This window comes from Drosophila ananassae, chromosome 3L (assembly GCF_017639315.1).
Source record: "Drosophila ananassae strain 14024-0371.13 chromosome 3L, ASM1763931v2, whole genome shotgun sequence".
NCBI lineage: Eukaryota > Metazoa > Arthropoda > Insecta > Diptera > Drosophilidae > Drosophila > Drosophila ananassae.
Window position 1 is genome coordinate 1,826,807 of NC_057929.1, and position 25,769 is coordinate 1,852,575.

At 43.3% G+C, this 25,769-nt stretch overlaps 1 protein-coding gene across 4 annotated transcripts in view; it reads right to left on the reverse strand.

Annotated features, from left to right (window-relative positions):
• LOC6495204 (POU domain, class 6, transcription factor 2) overlaps positions 1 to 25,245 on the reverse strand; it is a 64,271-nt gene extending 39,026 nt beyond the window's left edge. For 3 of the 4 annotated variants that reach the window (XM_032451032.2, XM_001958817.4, XM_032451031.2), the window contains exons 1-2: positions 24,576 to 25,239; positions 6,965 to 7,827 (exon numbers count right to left, since the gene is read on the reverse strand). In XM_032451032.2, coding sequence (XP_032306923.1) covers positions 6,965 to 7,789 — 825 coding nt within the window. In that variant the 5' untranslated portion in view covers positions 7,790 to 7,827; positions 24,576 to 25,239. Of the gene's footprint in view, positions 1 to 6,964; positions 7,828 to 24,575 lie in introns of all 4 variants that reach the window. The other variant, XM_044715744.1, reaches the window with a different exon arrangement.
• Positions 25,246 to 25,769: the final 524 nt, after the last annotated feature.

Below are 25,769 nucleotides of genomic sequence, written 5' to 3' on the forward strand. Positions count from 1 at the left end.
TTGCTCCTGCACCTGCTCCTGCTCCTGTTACTGCCATGCCCTACCCTGCCCTGCCGTAGCTGTTGTTCTTGGCGCTTGAATAATTATTGCAGTCAACTACTGTTCGGTTCGGGTATCAACCGGCTTTCGGGTCCCTCTCTGCACGTCAATTGTTTCATTAGTTACCCTCAGACGAGCTTGTTTGGCGGACAACCCGGCGGATGTGTAATATACATGCCCAGGACAAGAGTGTGTGTGTGTGTGAGGGGTAGGGGAGCGGTGGGGGCGGTATGCAAATAAAGTACTGAATATATTTACTAATAACTATTTTACCTTAGCGACATGTGTCGCACTCGCCGACAGAACCACATTTCCGTTGTCCTTTTTGGCCAAAAGTTTTGCGTCAATGTTTTTGGCTCGAACTGTTCCGCACCCGGTTTCTTTTTTTTTTTATTCTATAAACTGTGTCGCATATGTCAGCTGCGACACTCATAATTTATTGATGCACATAAACTTCACTTAATTGGCACTGCCAATAACAAAGCAACAACACAAAGCCAACTAACGATGACACCAACAAACTTTTGAAAAGTCCTATGGACCGCCCTTCTTGTTTTTTGCACATGCACATTAGTGGCAATTAGTTAGCAGACTAATTACTCTCCAAAGTCACTGGTTTTAAAAAATTGTATGTTGTTTAATATATTTTTTTTGCAATATATTGGTGGTTGATCCTTTCTCAGCCTGGCTAGCTATCCACCCGCAAAAGCAACTCATTAAACAAACAAAATCGGAGAGAAAACTTGTTGGCCATTGCCATTGTTATTTCTATTTTTATTATCTGTGCCACACCCAATCCAGAGACTAGAAAATTATGCATTTTTCTTGGAAATTTTCTATGCCATCTGCGGAATGGATCTAAGTTGGACTACGACCCCCCAGCACCCAGCACCAAGCACCCAGTTCTACCTTCTCCCCGCTCTGCTCCGCCCACGAAGCTCATAATAAACGAATTAGCGCCTTTGGCTAAATGGAAGTAGAATGCAATTTCATTGCAATTATCAAGTAGAGAAGAGGCACCCCCACCCTATTCCTCCAGCCCCCCTGTAGACCATGTCCCGTCCCTCCTTTGCATGGCTGGGCTAAATAAACAAAACGGGCTAAGAGCCTGGCTCGGACTTGGACTTGGCTTAGACCATTGCCATTGGACTTGGCCCCACAATGAGCACATAAAAAAATTAATGCTCTCCCGCTCGGTTCGGGCCATAAAGGTATGTCTGCTCATGGCCAATTTCTTTTGGGGCCAAAACGCAATGCTAACAAATAGAAAAATTATCGCAATTGTGGCATCTTTTTTATGTTTTTGGTTTTCCAGCTTGTTTTGTGGATTTTTTTTCCTTAAGTCAAGGCGAATGTGCATTTAATTTGTGACGCATTCAGGGAAATGCACTGACAGAAATCTTAATAAAAAAATATAAACTCAAATGGTAATTTAAACATAAATTACTGACTAGTTTTCAGCTATTACTCTTCCTAGAAACAATAAACTAATGAAACAAAATCATTTTTTAGAGTCGGCTTGTCTTAAGTTTAAGGATATTTTACCCTCGATTTTATTTCTTAATTTTCTATCTGTGTGGCCTGAATTTTCCCGCTGATGCATAAAACATCGACAATGCGAGGCGAAACGAACTGGCCAGGCCAATTCACAAGCCAAAAACCGATACCCGCTCATCTCTTGGGGCCGCAAAAGAAGCGCAAAATAAATGCCAAAACCAAGAGCAAAGGCATCAGCAGCAGCAGCAGCAGCAACAGCAACAGCATAGCTGCAACATCAATTGCAAAAACAAAAATAACAGCGAGTGGTAACAATAACACAAGCAACAAATATTATGCCTTTTGGCAACGTTTTTCATACTCCGGACTCGACAGACTTCCAGCAGGCAAGTCGAAGCCACGAACTCCGAGTCGGAGTTGTACTCTTACAAACATGGTCATAATCACGCGTTAAATTAATGAGTTTAAATGCTATTTTTGGCTTTAACTATTGCTGGCTCACACACACAAACACACATACTAGCCAGGTTTAATTGAAGCCAAGTTGAGGCAGCCACACAGCGTCTGTGGAGTGTCTCGGTTTCGAGTTCGATCTGGCGACTCGGCCTGCAGCTTCCTCCTGGACTCTCCTCGCAAATTATGAGAGGCCCCTGTCCCAGCTCTTTTTTAGCCAAGTTCAGGCTCAGGCTCAGGCCGAGGCTCAGGCTTAGGTATGGACCAACCGGCTCGAAGCTAGGAGATCGGTGGCGGCTGCGGCGGCGGCTATATTAAATTTATTTTAATGCCAAACTCCAGCCTCGCTAGCTTTCCGCTCATATGGCCAGTGGGCATGGTTTCTATATTTTCTCCCATGGCGGCCTTTCTGGTCCCGGCAACTGGCCCAAATCGCGTTTCGCTAATTATTTGGCCGGTCCTCCTATCTCCCCGCCAGTCGGGATGCCATCGATAGTTCGGGGTCAGTCCTGATCTGTACCAGTTTTTTTTATTTGGATGCCCATCTGGCATATGACTAAGGAAAAGGTCAGAAGACTGGATCCTGAGCAGTGATTCATATGTGCATCCACTCCTGCAGATGCATCTATGAATCATTGAAGTACAGTATTTACATGGCATTATCACGCAATAGAAATTAGCTTATTATTTGCTGATATTTAAAACCACAAGCTGGACTCTACGTTTAACAACCAGTTCATGCTGTTGTCGGCACAACGTCAGAAACATTGTTAATAATTTTTTAATACCACCATAATTAAGATGAAGGCAATTTGCCATTTGCAGTTTGTTATTTTTTCTCGGCTTTTGCGTAAATGAAATTAAGGCAGGCCAACAGAGTCAGAGTCAGAGACAACGTCAAAATCAACTTGCCATATACTTATTACACTGCGTCGAGTTGGCCCGATGATTATTGGCATTACGTGGACGGGCATAAGTTGAACTTACTTGCAATAATAATTATAATTAATTTATACTTAAACTCACTGACAATTTCAATGTTGCATGCAGCTGTTGGTTGGCGCAGACGAAAGCCGCAACCAACAAGCTCGACACACAAATTGCTTTGTAATTTATTTGCAATTAATTTTGAATTAATATCAACGAAAAACGAACGAACCAAAATGTCTGCCAAGGAATTTGGGTCTTGTCTTGGGGTTCGTTGGTTTCCAATTTATTTTCTTCCAAAAACAAAAACCCCAATGGACTTTTGGACAAAGGAGCTGGGAGCTGGCTGCAGTTTATGGGGGCACCTTAAACACTGGGGAGGTATAATGTGTGAAAAGTTTTTCGTAGCACGCATCTAAAATTTCGGCCGCATACGAAGATCTCAGGGCCCGCTAAGAGGCCCCCAGTCATTTATCAATGCATCTACCATTTAAATTACCCTGCCCCACCCCGATTTCAGTGCCGACAATGGGCCATCTTTGGCTCATTTGCAGTCAATTTAGCGCTCACGTGGTTAGTCATAAAAATTTTTGCACAAAACATTCATTTAATAAGCAATTATTGCCTGCTCCTCTTTAATATTTTTTTGCTGCTGCTGCTGCCTTTCCGTTCTTGTTGCTGTTTTGGTTTTGTGTTGCACTTACGCGTCAAGACTTTCAACTAATTACAAACGATTTACATGCAACACAGCTGGGAGTACGATAACCAGGGCCAAGAACACTCTCAGGCCAAAACAAGACCAAAAACAAAAAGAACCAGGCCAGGCCAGGCTTTCCATCGAAACGGAGCTGGGGCCGTGTGGCAGTGGATGGATAATCCCGCTTAAATATTTGCAACATTTAAAGTAAAATGCAGAAACCGGTTGCCATAAAAACTTCATCATCGGCATGGGCCCCTCGTCATCATCGCGATGACACTGCACCAGAAAACGAGAAAATAAAAGGTGGAAAAAAAAAAAAACACCCACAAGAGTCAAATCCGTTTGGCACGCACGTAGTAGAACTCTCGGGCGGTTCATTGCGCATGCGCGGCATGTTTTCCACCCAGAAGGAGTTGTAGTAGTCCGAGTACAGCTTGTGATCCGCTTATAATTAGTAAGCCTCAAATTAGAGTGGACGACTTTCACCAGGTGAGCTGCCTAGCTGCCTATCCAGCCAAAAGGCCAAAAGGCTTGGCCACAGGCTGATACTCATTAGAGGCCTATGAGTCACCCAGCGGGTTGGCGGCTATCTAGGCCTTCAAGAAACCGCCAATTGGTCGAAAAAAATAAAAACTGGACACAGCTGCGTAGTTGGCTTAGGCCTCATAATTAGATGTAATATATTTTACTTGAGGTAAGGGTATTAGGGTGTTAAAGGCTTTCAAAAGCATGCTACCAGTTTCCATTTCAACAAGAGTGGTCTCAAGCTACCTCCTTTAAAATATTCAAGTTAGTGTATCATGTAGTCTTGTTAATATCTCAGAGAGACACATTAATTTTTCAAAATGCTTTGTACTTATAACTTTATTTTTTCCTCTGGCCTCTAATTCGATTTTTATTGCACCTGGATTTTCTTGTTTGGCGCTGCCAATAGACAATTTATTTTCCTATACGTTTATTTTCCTCAATCTTTACTGTGAACAGTGTGTGTGTGCTGATTATTTCGCGCTTATTATTTGCTGCCTTTGAGCTTGTGCTTTTTTTCTTTAGAAACTTTTTGTTTTTTGCTTAATTTTCAATAAATGTTGCGGCTTTGTTGCCGCTTGTCTCGCCGTCGCAGTCGATTACTCATTTGACTGCAAGCACATAAATTTAATGCACCTTTTTCTATTTTTATACCCTTGCAGAGGGTATTATAATTTTGGTCAAAAGTGTGCAACGCAGTGAAGGAGACATCTCCGACCCTATAAAGTATATATATTCTTGATCAGGATCACCTCCTGAGTCGATATGAGCATGTCCGTCTGTCCGTCTGTCCGTCTGTCTGTTTCTACGCAAACTAGTCTCTCAGTTTTGGAGCTATCGAGTTGAAACTTTGCACACACCCTTCTTTCCTTTGCAGGCTGTATATAAGTCGGAACGGCCGGGATCGGTCGACTATATCCTATAGCTGCCATATAACTGATTGATCGGAAATGCCATAACTTTGGTGTTTTTTAAGTTAGAGGGTTGGGAGTTTCTACACATGTTATATTTGACCAAAATATCTTATGTACAAAATTTCATAAGGATCGGCCGACTATATCCGATAGCTGTCATAGAACGATCGAAATTGGCATAACTTTGGTGTTTTTTAAGTTAGAAAGATGGGATTTGGTACAGATTCTATTTTGGGGAAAACAATCTGATCTGCCAATTTTCATAAGGATCGGCCGACTATAAACGATCCGCCATATATCTAATAAAATAAGATGGGTGGCGCCACCTAGCGGACTGCGACTGAACTGCAAGGGTATATCAACTTCGGCTCCGCCCGAAGTTAGCTTTCCTTTCTTGTTTACTCATTTTTTCCTTTTTTATATTTTGATTGCTTTATTTTTTATTAATTGCTTTTTACAGCATTCTGTTAGTGGCGGCGGTGGAGGAGGTAAGTGTTTCTATAAGACAGAGTGTGCGTGCCTGTATCGTGTGAGCTGATTGTGTCATTAGAGTGGATCGTATCCAGCGGATACGAGGACCAAGACAGAGACAAAGCGGCCAAAATGCCACAGAATGCGGTCGAAGAGATACTCGAGACTGCGCAGCGAATTGATTTTCCATTAGAATTGGGTCAGCAATCGGCAAGCGATTCAATTTAATTGCGAATTTAAATGGAAAATTATCAAATAATTCCCATAGGCATGCATTTCTGAGCTGTCAGTTGTTTATGCCCGGCCCTTTTCGTATTTATATTCATTTCGGTTGACACACTTTTTAGTTCAAAACAAAAAAAGAAAGATAAACAAGCTGATCCCTTATTTTGCTAACTCATAACTTAGGCATTTTTACGACAAGACCAACGACAATAATCGGCCAAAGACCCATTGGCGGACAAAAATTAGAACCCGCAGTGATCAGCAGATTGTTTTCTGGTTCTTGCCGCTTCGGTTAAAGTTTTCTGATTCGCAGGCTAACTATGTGCCACAAGGCAACAAGCAACCACAATATACAAAAAAAAAGCTTTATTTTTTATAAGAAAAAAACACAAACAGAACCAAGCTGCGAACCGACGAGGACATGCGAAATTTTTATTTATTGCTGACAATTGCACAAAAGTCTTTTTTTCCCTTCTGTGATCGGTTTTTTATGGTCATTAAAATTGGGACAGAAATATTTTGACCGCGCTCGGAATTGAGGTTTTATTCTTTTATTCTGGCTTGCTGGCCGTTTTGTTGTTTACCGATTCTAGAGCACGACTGAGCAACAACGGCCCCGGGGCACTATATACTTGAGAGTGCTGTGGCAGCGACGGCGGTGTTGCCCTTGATTGGCGTTGTTGCAACATTCTGCGGCCCGCTGGCCCGCCGATCAAACTGATTAGGCCGGTCCAAAAGCTGCGACTAATTAATGATCCGTCGCCCGAACCCGGTCTCAGGCCTGAGTGCATGCTAATTAAATTCAAGCAAGAAATCAAAATCAATCCAGCGACGTGAGGGTGGCACGTGAGTCACGAGGACCCCAGTGTCCCCACAGCAAGACATGAGGTTAATATACCTTCAACACCAGAGACAAGTTTCTTGACGGCTTATGCTTATTACAGGTAGACGTGTCACGCAAGCTAATCACAAAGGTGTTATTTATTTAATTCTGGACAGACACAGTCAGAGTAATAGCTGTAGCTTTGACACAAAAATCTTAAGAATCTGCAACCCCATATGGGAGTCGTTGCAACATGATTACTTTTCTGGTTTATTTCTCAGATTATCGGGTAAATAATGCTACTATTGTGACCGCGTCTGTCCTCCACTGATCTGCAGTTGCTCATACGATATGGGAATTAATCAGATTCAGCATTTCTGTGCGACTCACCGACTCGGTTTTGATGTTGAGCGCCAACACATGCGACGAGCTGTTGGAGGAGGCCGACGGCGGCGAAGCGGGCGCTGCTCCGCTGCAGGGCGACTTGGCGGCCGCGGCGGCGGCTCCCAGCGGCGACCGGCTGCTGGGCAGCGGACTGGCCTCGCGCAGTGGACTCGGGCTGGCTCCCGCACCCGCTCCTATACCCATGCCCAGGCCCAGACCCATGCCGAGACCGAGGGAGTAGGGTGATACGGAGCCGGGCGACTTGTTGGCACTCGTGGAGCAGTTGGAGGGCACGACGGCAGCGGTGGTGCAGCTGGTCAGGGTGCTGGTGGCTGAGCTGGATGACGAGGAGGATGAGGAGCAGGACGACGATGAGGACGATGAGCTGCTGCTACTATTGTTATTGTTGCTGTTGCTATTGTTGTTGGCAGTGTTGCTTTTGCAAATCAGTGCCTGCAATTTGGCATTATTGTTGTTGTTATTGCTACTACTATTGTTGTTGTTGTTGTTGTTGTTGTTGGTTATGGTGCTATTATTATTGTTAACACTGGCCCCAGCACTGGGCATTAAACTTCCATCGCAGAACTCCCTCTTAACAATGTTGCTGCCACCGCCACTACTGTTGTTGCTGTTGGTGTTGCCGCCGCCGGTGTTGATGTTGCTGGTGTTGCTGCTGCTGCTACTGCTGTTACTGCCACCGGGTGTTGCCCCAATTGCCGCCTCGCATGGGAGAACAGTGCCCAGCATCTTGTCCAGCGTACTGTGTGTGTACTGTGACTGTGACGTTGTGGATTCAGCGGCACCGGCAGAGTCCTCGCAGCCCTCGGCCATGTCCCGTGTCACTGACCCGCTCGCATCCTGGGCCACACCTGAAAATAAGGATAAAAGAATGGCCTCGTTAAGTACCTTGGCTGGCATTAAAAATTAAACGCAGAGATATAAGTTGAAGAACAAAATTAAAGTCAAGAAAACAAAGACTTTAAGGGATTAAAATAAATATAGAGACCTGACTGAAATCCAACCATTATTCCCAATTTTCTGTACCCAATCTAATACTGTCTGGTTGGAGCTCCTCCAGGATATGACTCCTTCTCAGGTTTCTGGCTTTGGCTTCATAATTTAGAATTTGCATTTATCGAATATATTCCGTGCACTTAAGACCCATACCCAAGCGCATTAATTTCATTAATTATCCCTGTTGGCCGTCGGTTGACCACGGCAACATGGCACAAACAACAATAACTTGGGGGTGGCACACACAGACTCTCCACATATGCCGCATAATTTTGCAAAATGCGAAGCGTAGCCGGAGCTCGAGTCGGAGTCCGATTCTGAGGCCATGTCCTTTTCCAGTCACGGCGGTCTGCACACCGGAAACGTTAAGAGGGGATTGCACAGAAATAAAATAAAGTCATTTTGGCGATTAAATAGAAATATCATCAAAAGAATCTCTTTATATCTTCTTAACAAAAATAATTATATTATAAAATTATGTATACTTTTAAATATTTAAATATATATATTATTTCCGGTGTAAAGCTCCAGATGATAGACACAAATTCTGAGGCATACGGGTGGTATATCTCTGCAAAAGAGGGATGCAACTTTCGGTGGCCTGTGGAAGGAGTAAGGGGTCTGTGCACAGTCGTGATCGAAAATTTTACACCTACTCTGCATTATAATTTATGTCCGAAGAGGGACAGCTGACCAAAAAGGATTCGGGGGTGCAGTATGCGGCGTACGTGTCTGGCAAGAAAGTTTTCCAGAAAAAGGAGAAATTAAGGACCAAATTAAGAGGAGGGATATGTACGTATGAAAATGTTTCGGGAGTGCAGGACAAACATGGACCATGGAATGCTATCTCTGGCCAAGATAAGGATAATAAGAAGTAGACACTTTTCAAAAGCGTACTTTAAATACAATGAGCTCTCATAATCGTTGGGGCTGAGAGAAATTCCAGGTAAAAGCCAGGTCCTAAAGGCGCCTAAATTTAACCAAAAATTTGCCTAAAGAGCTTTCCTAACTTTGGCCAACGAAGGAAACATCAATGCCTATGCCTTTACATTTGGCCCAAAAAAAAAAACACAAGCCCCAATTTCGGGGACAGAGAGCAGAAGACAGAAGAAGTGCAGGTCCTAGGCAGCATTGTCTGCAGGTCTACACAAAACGGGCGTTGATTTTAATGCATAATGCATACAGCTGGCTCCCGTTCCTAGTAATCCTTTCAACTCCTTCCCAGGACCACAGGACCTTCTATCTGAGTGTGTGTGTGTCTGCAGTTGTAATAATGCAAGCAACTGCACTCGGAACTCAGAACTCGAGTCGCAGTCAGACTCGAACTTTTGTAGCTCGAATTCGGACCCTCAGTTTTCTGCAGCTTATGCACTATGAGAAAATACTTAGTTTCTTCTTATTTTATGTACTGTGTGCAGAGTAAAGGATATAATCAGATAAGAACCCTTTCTTTCAGTGTCTGTTGTTTATGTCGACACTGGCCAGCCGGCAGCAGTCAACGAACGCACTTTTCCGGCCACACAGCCATCGCCGTAATGAGCCACAAGAGGCAGGGGCAAGTAGTGGCCGGAGGAGGAAGAAGGAACACACACCAGGAACCGTGTGCCTTGAAAGTTGGAGTGTGCAGGACATGCAATGCCAATGCCTCTGCCTCGGAGTCCAAGCCCGAGTGGCAGAGTTGAGCAAAGAGCTGAGCGTGTTGTAGATTTTGGCCAGGAAACCGGGAGGCATTTGGGTAGGTGGTGGTTGGAGGGTTTCGGTGAGAGGACGTAATAATTAATTTCGTACGTTGCATGCAAATGTCTGGCCATCAGCTCCATGCCCTTTCCCCCTTGCCCCATGCCCCTTGTCCCTTGCCCTGGCATCTGGCATATGCATAAGAAGCAAAAACAATGCATAATATCAACAATAGCAGCAACAAACACAAAAAGGCAAACTCAAAAGCCAGAGTGCACATCGGCAATACACAAAATAATTTCAGGCATGCGTCAACAGCAAATGCCAAAAGCAAGTGAAGTGCAAGCGGAGGCTATCAGTGCAATCTAAGGGAGCAATGCTTCAGGTTGCAGGTTGCAAGTTGCCACTGCAATGATCTGGCAATATGTTGTGAAAGCTGGTGACTCGAGCAAAAATCGGAGCGACAAAATGTGCAGCCAAATTAAGTACAATTTGCGCATATTAAAGTCTAACAAAATTACACGGAGGCCAGTGGCTACAACAGCAGCAGTAGCAACGGCAAGAGCAATTGCTAGCGATGCAGCAACATGCGGCAACGGCAATATTTTGTCGCTTCCTGCGATCGCTGCTCGCCACGAAATCTAATCAATAACTAGCAAACTAGTAGAATTTCATGTAGCACACTAAATAGCACGATTAATTATCGCCATGCTGGCAACTATAATTCAAATCAAGCTAGCTTCATTTTCAATGCACGCCAGCAACATGCCATCCGCAACATGAGACACACACACGCTTAGCTCCTATCCTATCCTATCCTATCGACTGGCAAACGCATTACAAACCGGTCTAATTATACTCATTTTCTTGGTACCTGCAACATGTTGCTCTTGCTGCAGTTGCTGCTGCCAAGCTATAAATTGCAATTTCCATGCAACTTTCTATCGCCGCCAAGAAGCGGGCATAAAAAATTTATCATTCAAAGCTGCCAGCTCTGGAGAGGATGGGCATGCTATCGTATCGGATCGGATCGAGGAGAGTCGTTTGGCGAGCGTTTTGTCTTCGACAGCAATTCGTAGGCAATATTCAAATTAATAAAATCATCAATAATTTTGCATGGCTTTGCAAACATGTAGAACATGTTGCTGCTGCTGTTGCTGCTGCTATTGCTGCCGTTGCTGCCGCTGCTGCAACTTGTTGTAATTAATAGTCAAACTAAATTGTAGCACACTTGCCATCATTTAGAGTTAGGAGCCAAATGTGGCACAAAGCAATTTTTGATTAGAAACCAGTGCCCGGACGGCAACGAACGTCCAACGGACATCCAACCCCCCGATACCCGAACTCCACGGCCCGCTCTAGACAACTTCATTTTTATGGCCAACTCTTGGGCTATTAAATTTTTCTTTTGATTTGTAATTAGCGCAAAATGCATATTAAATAGCCAACGACAAACTCGAGTGCCCCGGCATCGAGGAAGTGAATGGAGGTTGCAGCAACTGGGCAGAGCAGCCAAACAGAAACTAGCAACTTGCAACCTGCAACCTGCTGCCCCTTCTTGCCCGGGATTTTGGTTGCTTTAGCCAACTTATTCCGGGGCACAAAATAATCAATAATGGGAAGGCACGGGTGGCCAAAGCAACATTAAGTCATTGAGTTGAAATTATTTATGCAACATTTATTTACGCACACACACACTCCGACATAGACGTGAGCATAAAAAGTTCCACAAGTTCTTGTTGGGGGGATGGGGTTTCATTGTTTTAGGGTTGCAACTGCTGCTTCTACTGCCACTGAGGGTGTATACCAAAACGTGCAATTTTCTTAAAAATTACACACGATTACACATGAAATACAGCGACTGATATATGTATTATAATGGAACCAATGGTTTGGGGTAGAACGAAATGTATTTAAAGTTTTCTGTCCTGGCAAAGTTTTCAAGGTGTTGTGGTAGGTGTCCCTAATGCGGGATTTTCCAGGACAAAATTTAATGAATAAATATTCGTTTAAAGCATATTTTGACTAAGGCCTCACCCATCTTCATCGTTAACCCATCCAGAAATATCGAACACAATGGGCACTTGCAATCCGGTCAGTAGACTTCGGCCAACTTCCTTTCCAAATGCCCGTTTTATTCATTCCATTTACATTTTCCACTCAAATCATTAAAAAAATAATAATAATAATAATGAAATTTGCGTGATTGAAGCCGAGCACGCACTAGGCGATGCCAATACCAGCAACAACAATCGCCGGAGGCGTATTCAATACAACAAGCACGGCAGCAACAATAAACATGTGCAACCAAACGCCCCCAGAGAGAGACGAGCTACAAAATAAAAACAGAAAAATTATAAATAACCGGGGAAAGGAAGTCAAAGTCATGCCCAGTCTGAAGCTGAAAAATCAACCCTCTCTGGGATCCTGGGGTCCTGGATCCTGCCCCTTCGCACTCGGCCAGACATTGTCCTTAATGCGCCGCGTAATGAGTTATTCGCATTTTTTCCTGTTTGGTTTTTTTGCAAAGAAGAGTTCTTCCTTTTCGATTTTTTCCCGCTGGCTCGCTGGCAGTTGATCGCCCACATTCGGCGATTTTAATTCATTTATAAAGGAAAATAATAATGAGAAATAGCAGGGTATCATTAGTTGATTACTAACGAATTTTAAATGCTCTATAAGGAAGGATTCAAAAAAATGGTGCCTTAGACAACATGTTAAAACCAATTCACATAGATTTTAGACCTCCTTTATGTTTATTATTATAATTAATATAAAAAATCTAGCTATCTAGGACTTCTTCAAAGAATCTGTATTCCTTATTAGCCACCAAGATGGTATAACAATCATAATACCCTCCACTCAAAAAACATCGAGTAATAGGTGAGTTGCATGTCCTGTTTCGTGTGGCAGCCGTGTAATCTAGCCGGGGGTAGGGACCAGCAAGGATCGGTCGGAAGGGCAACCAGGAGTGCACCACGAACCGCACACGACATCTAGACATGAGAGCACAAAACATAATTTCGCTAAATTAGCGAAAAACAAAAGAAATGCCAGGAGGGAGGCGACTCATTCGGTTCTGTTCCTGTTCCCATTCCCAGTTCGCTTTTGAAAACTCCCCAATTGAGCACGCACCAAAATCATTTGCAGAACCCGACTCGAGGGGTGAAGCGGCCATAATCAACGTCTAAATATTTGGCAAAAAAGTTGGAAAAAATTGGATTCGAAAACCTGCACTTTGGTGCCGTTGGTGGGCAACGGCCAACTAATTATAAAATTTTTGCAACCCCCGAACGGAGTTAAGCGCAAAACCCCTTTTTTTGCCAATTGCATGGGGTAAGTGATTGTGTACGTGCTCATTATGGAAATTTCTTTCTTTCATTGCGATTATTTTTTTTTTTTTATTATTATTTCACTCTGTGGCAGTGCAAAAATTAATGCAAGGACCTCCGCTGTGGGAAGTATGGGGCGTTAATGACATAGAGTCCGGGAAAGGGTCCGCGGGGCAGGAGAGCTTAGTGGGCGAATCGCTTGACAAAGGTTTATTGGGGCTTTGGCACATGCGATATGCGATTATAATTAGAATTTGGCCGCGGGGTACATTGCAGTACAGCACAGTATACAGTGTACAGGGTCCTTGCAAATGGACCTCGTGTGGCATGACATGACCATTCGACGATACGACCGAGGGTGGTTCCTGGCCCTTATCTGGGGTTGTAAAGTGTTTTATTCGGCTAAGGGGGTTTGCCAGGCAAGTGTTATGGTAATCGAATTTAAAATCGATTATCCGGGTAACCGTCCCGTTTCTTGCGATAAAGCCAGTGAGAGCTTGGTCAAGTACTGTAGTGGGTTGCCCGATTCAGCAGCTTTCATTATCAATAACGCTCTCAAATGCATTTCATCATTTGCATACTCGTTAAAAGTCTCCCCCGATAATGAGCTGCAAAATATGAAAATGCAACTAAATGGCCGTCAATCGATCGTCTAAGTTGCATTCAAATTGAGTCTTTAAAACGCTTAATTAACCCGCGATAAAATAGGACGTCGATGGCAGGTGGGAGGGAGGTCTGTTATTACGTGGAAAGGTGGATAGGTGGAGGAGGAAATCAAATCAAATGTTGCACTTTGCATGTGCCCTTTGGCGGGTGTAATTAGCCGGAAGGAGACGGCAACACGGTGTGACTGTACCAGCCAGCCATTCAGCCATCTAGCCCGCGAATGTCTGACGATTGCCGTAATTTATTATTTATTTATTATAATTATTTATTTGCTTGACGCGAACGCTTATTAAAAGCTACTTAAAGCCCCGCGTGCCCAACAATGGGCTAGCTGGCGAGCCAGGCCATTAGGTTCCCCCCGATGTAACCTCGTCATAATTACTGTAGTTGCTGTTGCACTTGCAGTTTGCTTACTAGAAAAAAATAAAAATTAAAAAAAGAATTGCAGTTTAATATGCAGTCCACGTAGCTGCACGCACCGCTCGCTAGATGGCGCTTATGGTTTGGCATGTCATTAGTTTATGACAACTTGCCTGGCATAATCGCGAGGAGGAGCGGGTGGATATAAATTTTACCAGAATATAAGCTGATTATAAGCTGATTGTGTGGGTGGGCGGTTTTTTAATTAACTTGAGTTAGGGGGAAAGTCATTTGAGGAGCCAATGACTGGCTAATGGCCACGCTAAACCCAGACAAGGACTACTACCTAGTTATTAACTTTATTCCACAGGCCCGATAGAACTACAAGAATACGACTGCTATTCCAACCATTTGGAAGTGAAATTTTTGATTTCAATTGAAATAAATTTCCATTAATATTTGTTAATTGTTAGTTAAGCGAAAGAGGGGCCAGAGGGGTAGAGTGCCAGAGTGCTAGAGAGAGGGAAGAAAGCTACAATCGTTATATTTGCTAATTGAGATTTGACCTGATGATATGGCGAAATGAGCACAACAACAATGACCAACAATGAGCGAAATTGACGTCAACGAAAAATTGTTGCTAGAAAGAAATTTCTGTGAAAGTATGTTAATTAATGGAAGAACAAGAGCGAGAGCGCCAGAGACACTTCAGAGATCTTTGACGCAACTGTACTTATTTCGCTTCAAAAAGCTAACCTCAATTTTTATGTCTTGCAATTAATGACGCCAAAGTTATTTCAATTAAAAGTAACAATTTATCCAGTAAGCCAGTGAGATAACCTTCGATTGGGAATGCTAATCCATGGAAACGGTAAACCCATCAGGTGATTGTGTCTGCATTTGCAGACACCTTTCCATTATGCAAAGGCCCCGCAGTAACTAGATGCCAGCAAATCTGCGTAGATATTAAACTATTAGGCCTCATGGGCCCGGGGCTCAGTTCGGCCCACTGCGAAACAACGCCCAGCACAAGTGTTTGCCGCAGACAACAAAAATACGGACACGATCAGGACGGAAAGTGGCTGCCAGGCCTTAGTCCCGTACACTTGCCCATAATTTGTGCCCAGAGTGGCAACAAAAATCAAATGGCACGCATGAAATTAAAGTTTAAGCGCGCAAAAATTTATATGTACGACGCCGTGTGCCAATTAATGTAAATTACGCGACGGCGACGACGGCAACACGACACCGACAACAGCAACACTGCAACAGTGCAATGAAAATTGCAACTGCAACAGCAACAGGCGATATGGCAACGCTGTCGGGCATCAAATGAGGCCCCCAAGGGGCGCACCACGCAACATTTTGAAAGTGGTGTGCGCACAATAACGCCTGCAAGAAATTAGCAACTGCAAACACACATTGTGGAACATTATTAAACGCGTCAATTTGTTGCCGTCAGTCGCCGACTCAATCTCAGGGGCTCATTAAGTGCGTGACGGCCCCAACTGATGCATAAATTCATGAGGCGGCCAACTAAGCCGGGCTGGCACAACTGTACCTCCTTTTCTTTCGACAGGAAACTTTCCCAAAAGGAAGTCGGCTCACCAGCCCCCATATCTGTGGCAATTTTCAGCCATTCCCATTAAGTACATTTATTTTTCATAAGATCGATTATCTAACATCTAGTTCTGTCCGTCGACCAGCTTATTAAAAGGTTAAATATCTTTGCATTGAACTCGTTATCGCAATTGCCGGCGATAGAGTAATATCGCCAAAGACCAATCAACCAAAGTATATTTATTTAAATGAGTCTAAATTACGGCTCATTGAAAACAAATTGTCGAGAGGCATTCTATGATTGGAAATCAATACGAAGGAAAAAATAACAAAAAAGCTGAAACGAAGACGGAACAAATACGTAAATTAATAAAATCAGAAATCAGTGAAAAACCGCCAGTAAATGTTCAATTTATGTGACAATAATTGAGAGGGGTATTGGGACTGGGTAGGGATAGGGGAGCTGGAGCCAGAGCCAGAGCCAGAGCCAGGGGTGCCTGGCAAATGACGACAATGAGCCAAGAAAGGGAAATAAATAAAAAAATATAACCAATCAGGGCCATATTAATCAATCTTTAATGAAAGTCATTTAAATGTGTTAATTTTTATACGACGTTTGCTATTGTTTTGTTGGGGCTTTCTTATGATGATGGTGATTCTGTGGAAAATTGAAAGAACTTAGCCCGTAGTATCTGAATCTGAGTTATGGTGAAAAGATTGTTTTTTCTACTACTCAGTAGCTCTCTATCGTTTCAATTAAATGAGGCGTTATAAATGACGCAATCAAGAGTTACTTTGCTCTCCAATTATGCCCGGCCGCCTGGCCATAATGCCAATTAATCAACTACGACAGTACAATACATATTTATTAATAATCAGTAAAAATAATTTAGCCAATTAACGGCAACAACATTCCATGCAGCCCAGCCATCACAAAAATCACAGAAAACTCAATGGCAGCTCGCAGAGAGCCCATATTTGTTGTTCTTTTTACTTTGGTTGCAAGTGGCGGCTTTGTAGAAAGACATTTCAGAGTTTGACAGATTTAATTATTGTAAATAAAATACGAGAACCCAGCAAAGCAGGCCAAAGGGGTAATTAAGTGAAGTGGCAAGCTAAGAATCGACCATGAGAGAGGGCTGTGGAAGGGGCACCCAGCCCCCTGCACGGGAGCTAAATTTATGGGCTCTTTGATTATTTCATGCCAAATGAAAAATTCAGCTATAAAATGCTCGATTTCAGCTTGCCAATCGAAATACAAATTTTGGAAGACTGCAGACCAATAAATTCTAAAGAAAAATAGGTGAAAATACTTTCCACATTTAAACGTATTCGCGGAGCTTATCATGATGGCCAATCCAGAAATTCCTCTGTACGAGTGGGTCTGTCTCTTTTGCTCTGTTTTTGTCAGTCAATGGAAAATTGATCAGAAATTATTGCCAATTGAGCGCCAAAATCGCTCACACACGACTCACATGCAAAGTACGACACTGTATTCGCTGAAATTTGCGCTCATTTAGGCTCATAAATTGCCGTCAAGACATGGCTATATGTGCATTTGTACTGTCAGTTCGAAAGAGACCGAACTACACCAATAGACAGAGAGAGGGCCAACAAAAAAATAGCATTTGGCATTCCTTTGCCAATAGAAATCAGCTTTGTTTGACGCTTTTTACATGCAAAAGTTGCCACAGCCAGAGTTGTTACCGTTTATTAATTATACCAGCTATAGCTCCAGCTCCAGTTTTATGGCCTGGGTCGTGCATTTGAAATTATGCTAAATTACATATGCAAGTGTTGATGCCGGTAATGAAAAGTCGGTCGGAGCGATTCGGATTGGCTGCAATCGCATTGCAATTACACATACGCAACGTTGGCCAGATCTATAATTGCCAGCCATAAAGTCGGGGCTCATTTAGATAAGTTATTCCTGTTCTAACGCAATACCCCCTAATCTCAGGACCATAAGGACAGACCACAAGGTAGGGCTATGGCCCGGATGACTGACAGCCAAATGGTTGTGTTAGCCAGGCCGGCAAACAAACAAATGGCCAACAGACACACACTTGCGGAGAGAGAGCAACTCAAATCGGTGGAATAACAGAAGCCCAGCAGACAAAGGCAGACGCCGCCAAAGCCCAACGTCACAAGTCTACATAAATATCTCCCCAGTGATGTGCGAAAAAAAAATCGTGGCAGCAGCCGTGACATTGCTGCCAAGTTATGAAGTTGTAAAGCCTCTGCTTAGCGTCTTGGCCAAGGCAGCCCCAGCACGGCTGAAACAAAACTTGGCCAAAACGGCCGGCGCAACAGGCGGCATTTGTGACAACTAGTTGGCGCTCAACCGGCGCCTCCACTTTGGCTAAGAGCAGCAGGCGCTCAGCATTCGGAAGCAAGGTGGCGGGCCGGCCCCGGCCCCGGCATCGCCAACAACTCACGTTGGCAGTAGAGCGTGTGCGCCGACACAAAAGCAGAAAAAGCTCACCGATAAAAAGCCCCCAACGAGTCAAAGAGCCAAAGCCCCCACCTCCGCCCTCGAGCGGGTGGCGGAATTGTTTGTTTTCGGTGGTGGGTGGAGGAAAGCCAGCCAGATGAAGTCAAACCGATTTGAACAAGTGATTGCACACAGCAATGTGGGAAAAGTAAGCCCCATAGAGCGTAGGGAGGTATGTTATCTATAGGGTTTTGGTTTAATGGAAGTGTATAGATATTAATTATGCTTTTAATGATGAAACTTTCTGAGCAGGTGCTATAGATGCGCTAATTTTAAACAAGTAATAAGTCCTCCAAAAGTTAGTCTGTAACTAGCGACATTCAGTCAGCCACTTGACTCTTTAAGAGCTCTTCAAAGCCCTCTTTTCAAACACTTTTCCAACAAAAAAAATACAAACATGCAGGCTGTTTGGGAAACTCCCACTAAAAAGGAAATTACAGACACTTGCCAGACAAACAAGCCAATTCAAAGGCAGCCAACAAGACTCTTTTTTCCAGCCACCTTTTCAGCTCTAAAAGCCAAATCTTTTACGAAAATAAAACATGGCCAACTTGAAGACATCTCCCCCCTGGGCGCTGATGTTTTAACATATAATTTTGGCACACGACTCGTCACACAAAAAAAAAAATAAAAGGAAAGAAATCAGGAAAAATAAAGTGTGGCGCACTTACAGAAGCGGGGAAAAGGCGGATTGGATGACTGGCGGGGGTGGGATGGTTGGGATAGACGGATGGAGGGTTCAACAGGTTGCTTCTGTCGTCATCCTCAGAAAACTTCCTTTTTCTATGTGCCATGGAGTCAGGGAGCCAGGGAGTGAGTGTGATTGTGCCTTCGCCCTTTTTGTGAATGAGCTCATAAAACGTTTTTCTTTTCAAAGAGCCAGGGTGTTGATGTCGTTGTCGCTTGTAACTTCTACACAGAACAAAATGTTCAATTTATTTTTAAAATATTTAGTTCATTTATATATGGGATGGCCAACAGATTTGTTTAAGTGTATATTGCCGGTAGTCTGGCCCTTTATTCCAAGCCCGGGACTGGCGTGCGCCCCAAGTTGCTCTTTAGTTTTCAATTTTTTGCTTTTCGGCAAACGGCACTCTCTGGCCAGTATCTGCTTTTGGCCTTTGTGCGACTTTTGGTTAAAACAAGGACTGTCGACAGCCTTTGATAGTCTCGGTCTGGGCCACTCCGCCCCTGGGCCACTGCGCTGCTCGTTTTGATTAAGTGCGAAACAATTAAGGCGGTCACTGCTAGATACTGCTGCTGCTTATGTAGTTAATAGGGTCTGGGACGGGTCTCGCCCAGGTCAGGAGTGATGCAGAGGGTGCCCGACCCCAAAGCAGCTGTTCTGGCTAACCAGCAAACGGTTTGTGGTTTTGGAGGCGGGATACTGTTGGGATAGTATGGTTTTTTTCGGAAGCATAAGGCACAACTCAGGGGAAAGTGGGTTAAAAATAATAAGGATACAGTTCTAGCCTGAAAATCGATTAACTTTTAAGTCCCCCTTAGAAATAAGCCATGTTTCTGTCCTCTATACATCCTGATGACTATTCCAGAATGCAAAAATCCACTCGGGGCGTTATCACACTGCCACTGCCAACACCTACACCGAGCACATCCCAGGGCTTTCTCCGCAAAACTGCTTAGCCACTTTAGCCATAAAAATATAACACCTGCTTATCTCAAATGCCATCCGAGCACCCCAGAAACACCCACCCTTTCCGAAAAAAGCAAAGCCGCAAGCCCAACGGCAACCGAAAAACATTTCTCGAAACGAGAGGGAAAATTCGGGGAAGCTACTGCCGACTGCCGTCTACTGACTACTGACCTAACCCCCCCGGAAAATGCTTGAGCCAACAAATACCGTAGAAACACTTATACGGAATTCCTCAACGCCTGGTAAACCAGGGCAGGGGCGTTAAATCCACCCCTTGGCCAAGCAGCAAGTTCCAGGTCCAGGACCTGGAGCTGGAGCAGGAGCAGGACTAAACGACAGAAGAAAAAAAAAACAACACTCGAGAGGATAAAAAGCAAACCAAACAAAACGAAAAACCCAAAACCGAAAGTTTTGAAAGTCGCAGCCAAGTGCCGACGGCAAAAAGTGGCAATGGAGACGTTGCGTTTGCCTGAAATGTAGTCCCAAACCCCCGGAAATCTTGGGAAGCATTTAACGGATTTTCTCCGGGAGGCGTTAGTCGTTTTACATGCATTATCCTGACCAAAAACCAAATGAAACGCTCCACCAAAAAAAAAGTGTTGACATTAAAATAATAATTTTAATTGCCTCGAATAACACAGAAGGGTCTATTGTATGACCCTTGGACAAGGATGTCGGGTGGGCATGAGTGGGGTCTATTTAAACACAAAGGGTAATTAACATTTTTCTTTTCGGCCGGGTCCTGGGCAAAAGGATAAGCAGTATGTTTAGTCCCGGCCAAAGTCAAATGAGCAAAAAAATCACACACACACGATGAAAAAAAAAAGGTTACGAGGGTTCGTGTGTGGCAGCTCCTTTTTTGCGGTTTTCGCATTTGGTTTAACTTAACTGGTAACTGGTAAGTACCCGTCCTATTCTTGGGTCTTGCCATACAGGACTCTGGATTCTGGGCATCCAGACACGGCCACCAGGATTTCAACACCTTCAACAAAGCGTGAATTAAGTGCTCGAGATTTTCTGCACTTAATACAGCACATTTACAGCTGCCACATGTTGCATGACTCCTGGTCCCTATCTCGCCCCCCTTGGGTCCCGGCCCCGCCTCCGATCAAGTTAATTGCGCAATTAGCTGGTTTTGTGGAACATCTGTGCAACTGTATGGCGTCTCATTTAATTAACAATAATTTAACGAAAAACACTAAAAATGAGAAATAAAATTAGATGAAATTCTTGATCTGTGAGTGATCTGCAAAGAAATCTTCAGACTTTTGAGATAGTTCACCGTCGGGATAAAGTATCTCATAGAATGACAGTATCTAGTATCTCTACAAATTGAATTTATTCATTGTTCCACCCCCCCGCGATGATATGATACTACTTGGCATTACAAATGCACTCGATTGCCAGCATAATTACCTAAGCACGACAGACTTACATTATTCTTATCGTATATCTTGAATCTTTGACAATCCATCCATCAAGCATGATTGAGCCAAAGCCCCTACTCCTACTCCCCCAAAAAAAAAAAGTAATAGAACAACCCCAAATTGTGTTTTCCGACACTTCATTTCCAGAATTTCGATACACGCAATGGTAGGGCGGTAAAGTATTGTTTTTAATTGCTAATTGAGCAAAATACTTTATGGAATGAAATTAATTCTAGTTTCATGTTTTTGGGCAACAAAAAATGCGCACTTATTTCACTTATTGTTAGTTTCTCATTGTTCACGCAAAAGCATAAATTGTTTAATTACTAATTAAGAATAGGAAACGGCCAGCAAGCGATAAACCTAATGAATTGGAAGGCGAATCGAAGGCAGTTGACATTATTTTCAGTTCTAGCGTGTGACAATTCGCATTTATTACAAGAAATGCTCCAAAAAATAAGCCATTAATGCGAGTATTAGATCGGGGGGCAGGGACTACTCGCGCGGATGGCGAAATGAAAGTGCGCTGCCGGAGATCCCCCCAAAAACTCACTATCCCCTCACACATATAGTAAAATTTAGCGTGTTTTAGCCCGATGTTGCTACTTGGACACTTGTGACATTTTCTTAATTGAAATGATGCGCGTTCGTTGATAAAATTTCGTTGCCTCCTATATGGCAGTATGTGGCAGTGTGTGTGTCTGTGACTCCTCCGCTCGGACACTCTTATTGCACGTTTTGTTGATGGTTATTATTACTCTTCATTATTGTTCATTATTAAATGAGCCTGCATCTCGGCCGTCTCTGTCGCCAGGCGTGTGCGTGTGTAGGCTTTGTGGCATGTGCGGCATGTGCGGCATGCAATGTCTCATTTTGGTGGCTCTCTCCACGAAAAGTGATCCAATCCCCGCGATATCATCTCAGAAAATGATCTATTTTTCTTAAATAATTGGAGGGAATCTAGTTGACACGAAAAGTATCTCAAACTAAAAGTGTATCTTTCGGATTAAATTACAAAAATTATAAAAAACTATAACTAGAAAATAAGAATAATAGCTATAATAGAAGATCTAGAGAATTTCCTTTGATTCCACCTTTACGTCCAACAGCAAATACATTTTCAATAATTTTTTTATTTTCTTCGAGAGACATTACCATTACTTCCTGCACTTTCTGGGCCCTGTCTCTGTGTGTTTAGGCCATAAAATTGCATTTTATGTTGGCACAAGTTGCAAATTGGCCACACATCAAAAACAGAAGGCGAAATCCTTTCAAGATGCCCGCCCCGCCCTCAGAGTGCGCCCCATTTGCCTTGCACTTCAATGCCTCCTCTGCCGGGCCATAATTATTACTTTAATTATGTTTAATTAAAACGCCCGCCCACCCGGCTGGGCGTGGTCAGGCAGCTGTCCAAAATACACGGCACATAATTAAGCGTTAATTTTTTTTTCTCCTTATTTTCAAAGATTTTTTTACGATTTGGCTACGTAAAGTGACAACGTGACGCGATCGTTGAGGGGAAGAATCGCGGTGGGGCAGTTGCATTTCGCCGCTGGCTTTTAGTTATTTTTAATGCCAAGTGCTGTTGTTGCCTCTTGGCTGATTGTCGGCAGTCGGCAGTCTACAGTCGGCTTGCCACTTTTCCGCTTCTTGTGCCGCTGCATTTTTATGCGTTCGTCATCCGTTTGTCATAAAAAACCGAAACCGAGAAACAGCAACAACATTTAATTTATAATTTAATATCTAATCATTTCTTTTTTTTCCCACCACTTGTGCATTAAAAGTTGTCGCAATGCCATTTTAATGGATTTCTCTGATTTGTCTGAAGATGCCAATCAAAATTATAGAAATCCTTTCGACAACTTAATGAGCCACGTCTCACAATCGAAAGAAACGAGATATTTACTTAATTTTAACTATTTTTAGTATAAGCTTAAGAAGAAAGTACATTTCATTAAGAAAAGCCGACGGCTATTGGCTATTAAAATTATAAAAAAAAAAAACTAACTGAAAACTTAAAGATCTTGAAGATAAAGTGAAACCTCATTAGGCTAAAATATGCACCCGCCGAATATCATTCCGGGCCAGTCGATTGCTCTCAAGTGTGTGTGCCTTTGAGCCAAGTTAATTCCCGCTAAATAATTGCCAGCGATAACGAGGCGTAGAGAACTAGTTGGTTGGCAGCAGGAGAACTGGCCAAGTGAACTCTGCCTGGCAACGACAATGAAACTAACAACAAAGAGACTAAATTCTGTATTAATTTGCAATTAATGCAGCTAATTATATTTAATTAAATGAGCGATCCACGCTAACAATGAACTGCATAGATACCTAGCATCAGCAGCAGCAGCAGCAGCAGGAGGAGGAGGCACGATCGGTGGGTGGACTGGGTGGTGATGGGACCAGAGGAGGGGATCAAGTGGAACTTGGGCACTGGGAAAAAAATGTAGCTCGCAGGTTGGTCCGGCTTTTGAAATGAAACTGATTATTACAATTGTTGTTACGCCTGCTGCTACTGCTACTGTTGTCCGCTGCCGTTTATTGTATCTCACAGATACGTTTATCTGAATTTTTTTTTTTTGCAAAAATGACACTGAGCCACCGCGAGTCAATTGTAATACGTTTTAGTAATTTTTTCGTGGGGTGGCATCATTTGCAAGGCTTAGCACATTAAACTATTTATGTGTAGAGTTTCATTCTGATTTCAGATCGTTTGATGAGCCTCATTGTTGCAAATTGCCACACCAGCCGTCCGCTGTCGTCGTGCCGTATTATTAGTTTGTTTATGGCTATTTATTATATTTGATTTTATTATTAGAACGTCGCAACTATTTTCGAGTAGCCAGCAAAAATGCCCATGCCCATGCACATGCTCATGCCGGGGCACCGTCGTTCTCATGCCACAACGATAATAATGGTGGTGTTTAGAGTGCGGTGTGTAGAATGTGTGTTGTGGTGGTGAGTGATGCTGATAAAATTAACGTTAATTAAAGTTATTAACCGCCTGCAGCGAAATCGCATCAATTTATTGGTTTTTGCATTCTACCATGTCAGGGTTGAGATTTACATAAAAAATGCATTTGCTTTTTTTTAAGCCATATTTTCAAGTGAGTCAAGTGCGTGTGAAGCTTAAAAGGTTTCTTAAGAAGCATCTTTATAATGCATTATAATGAGAGAAGGTCAATAAAAAAGAGGATTTTAACTAAATTTAAATATAATTTATTTACAGCACTTTATAGAAACTAATAACTAATTTAATAAGAACAGTGATCTGTGTTTGATTGATTCTTTGGAACAAATAATTTAATGCCAACACTCACTTATTTAATAACTATTTATTTAAATATTTAAAACTGATAACTTCTATTTACAAAAACCATTAAAATGTGCCCAAAATGTATGCTAAGTAATATGTAATTATCATAAAATTTACCGTTTTTTCAACACAATGATATTAATTATTCGATTTCCTTGTTGAGTTTCTTAATTATTTTTAATTAGACTTAAGTTTAATGAATCCAAGTTTTTTTAACACTTTTTCTGTTTTCTGTTTTTTGTTAATTATTTTTATCACTTGCACTGAGCCAATCGAAAGTATTCTTGGGATTGCCAATCACTGAGAGTATCTACGAGTTTCTTATCGCACCAAAGCACAGATCGAATTCAGATTTCAGATACCAGATACCAGATTACAGATTACAGATTCCAGATGATCGCGTCGCGCGTAAAAGTGGAAAAAATCTCGACTTTCGAATTTTGAATCTCACAGAATTGTCCCAGCGACGCCTGCCGCCTGCCTGCTGTTGCAGTTGCAGTTGCAGTGGCAATTGCAATTGCAGCTGCTAAGTGTCTCCGATAATATTTCTTGGCACACGCCGGCAGTGGAATGCAGCGTGTGTGTGTGTGTGTGTGTGTGAGCGAGTGTGTGGGTACGTCGGTTGCGCGTGTGTGTGAGTGAGTTTTGGTTTGGCGGTTTTCAGTGCCTTCAGTGTTTGTTTGTTTGTTTTTGGCTTGTACGCGGTCCGGTTCGGATCCAGCCGTCGTATGTTCAGGCGCAGCGTCGTTCGAAGACTGAATGAACGCGTGGCGCACAAGCGGCGCTTGGACCCCCAGCAATCATCAGCATAAGTAGCAGCCTGCTCACAGATACACACCAACACACACTCACAGCCAGCCCCCGAGCAAACACGAGCAAACAAACCGTTGCCGCCCGAACCCTAACCGAGCTTCGGCTCGATACCCAACAGGAGTGAGCGAGAGAGCGCTAGCCTCCCCTGCGCTTCCCTGCGCCGACAGCGTCGACTGCGCAGGAGCAGCAATAGTATATGCAATTTGCTCGCCTACTAAAATAAAAATAATGACGTCATTAAGCGCACAAATGAGCGGCGCTGCTGCCGATGCTGCAGTCGCTGCTAGCTGCACAGTCAACGCCGGCAGAGCTTATAACTGTTTCTGTTCTGGGGCAGGAGAAGTTGCACACTTGACGAAGGCGCACTCAACGATGGCTCCCGAACCGAGAGACAGAGAGAGAAGAAGAGCAATGGCGAGCGCGAGAGGGCTCCATGTGTGCAATGCAAGTGTGGCTGTGTGTGGGTGAGCTGTAGAGTGAGTGAGAGTGGCGGGCTGT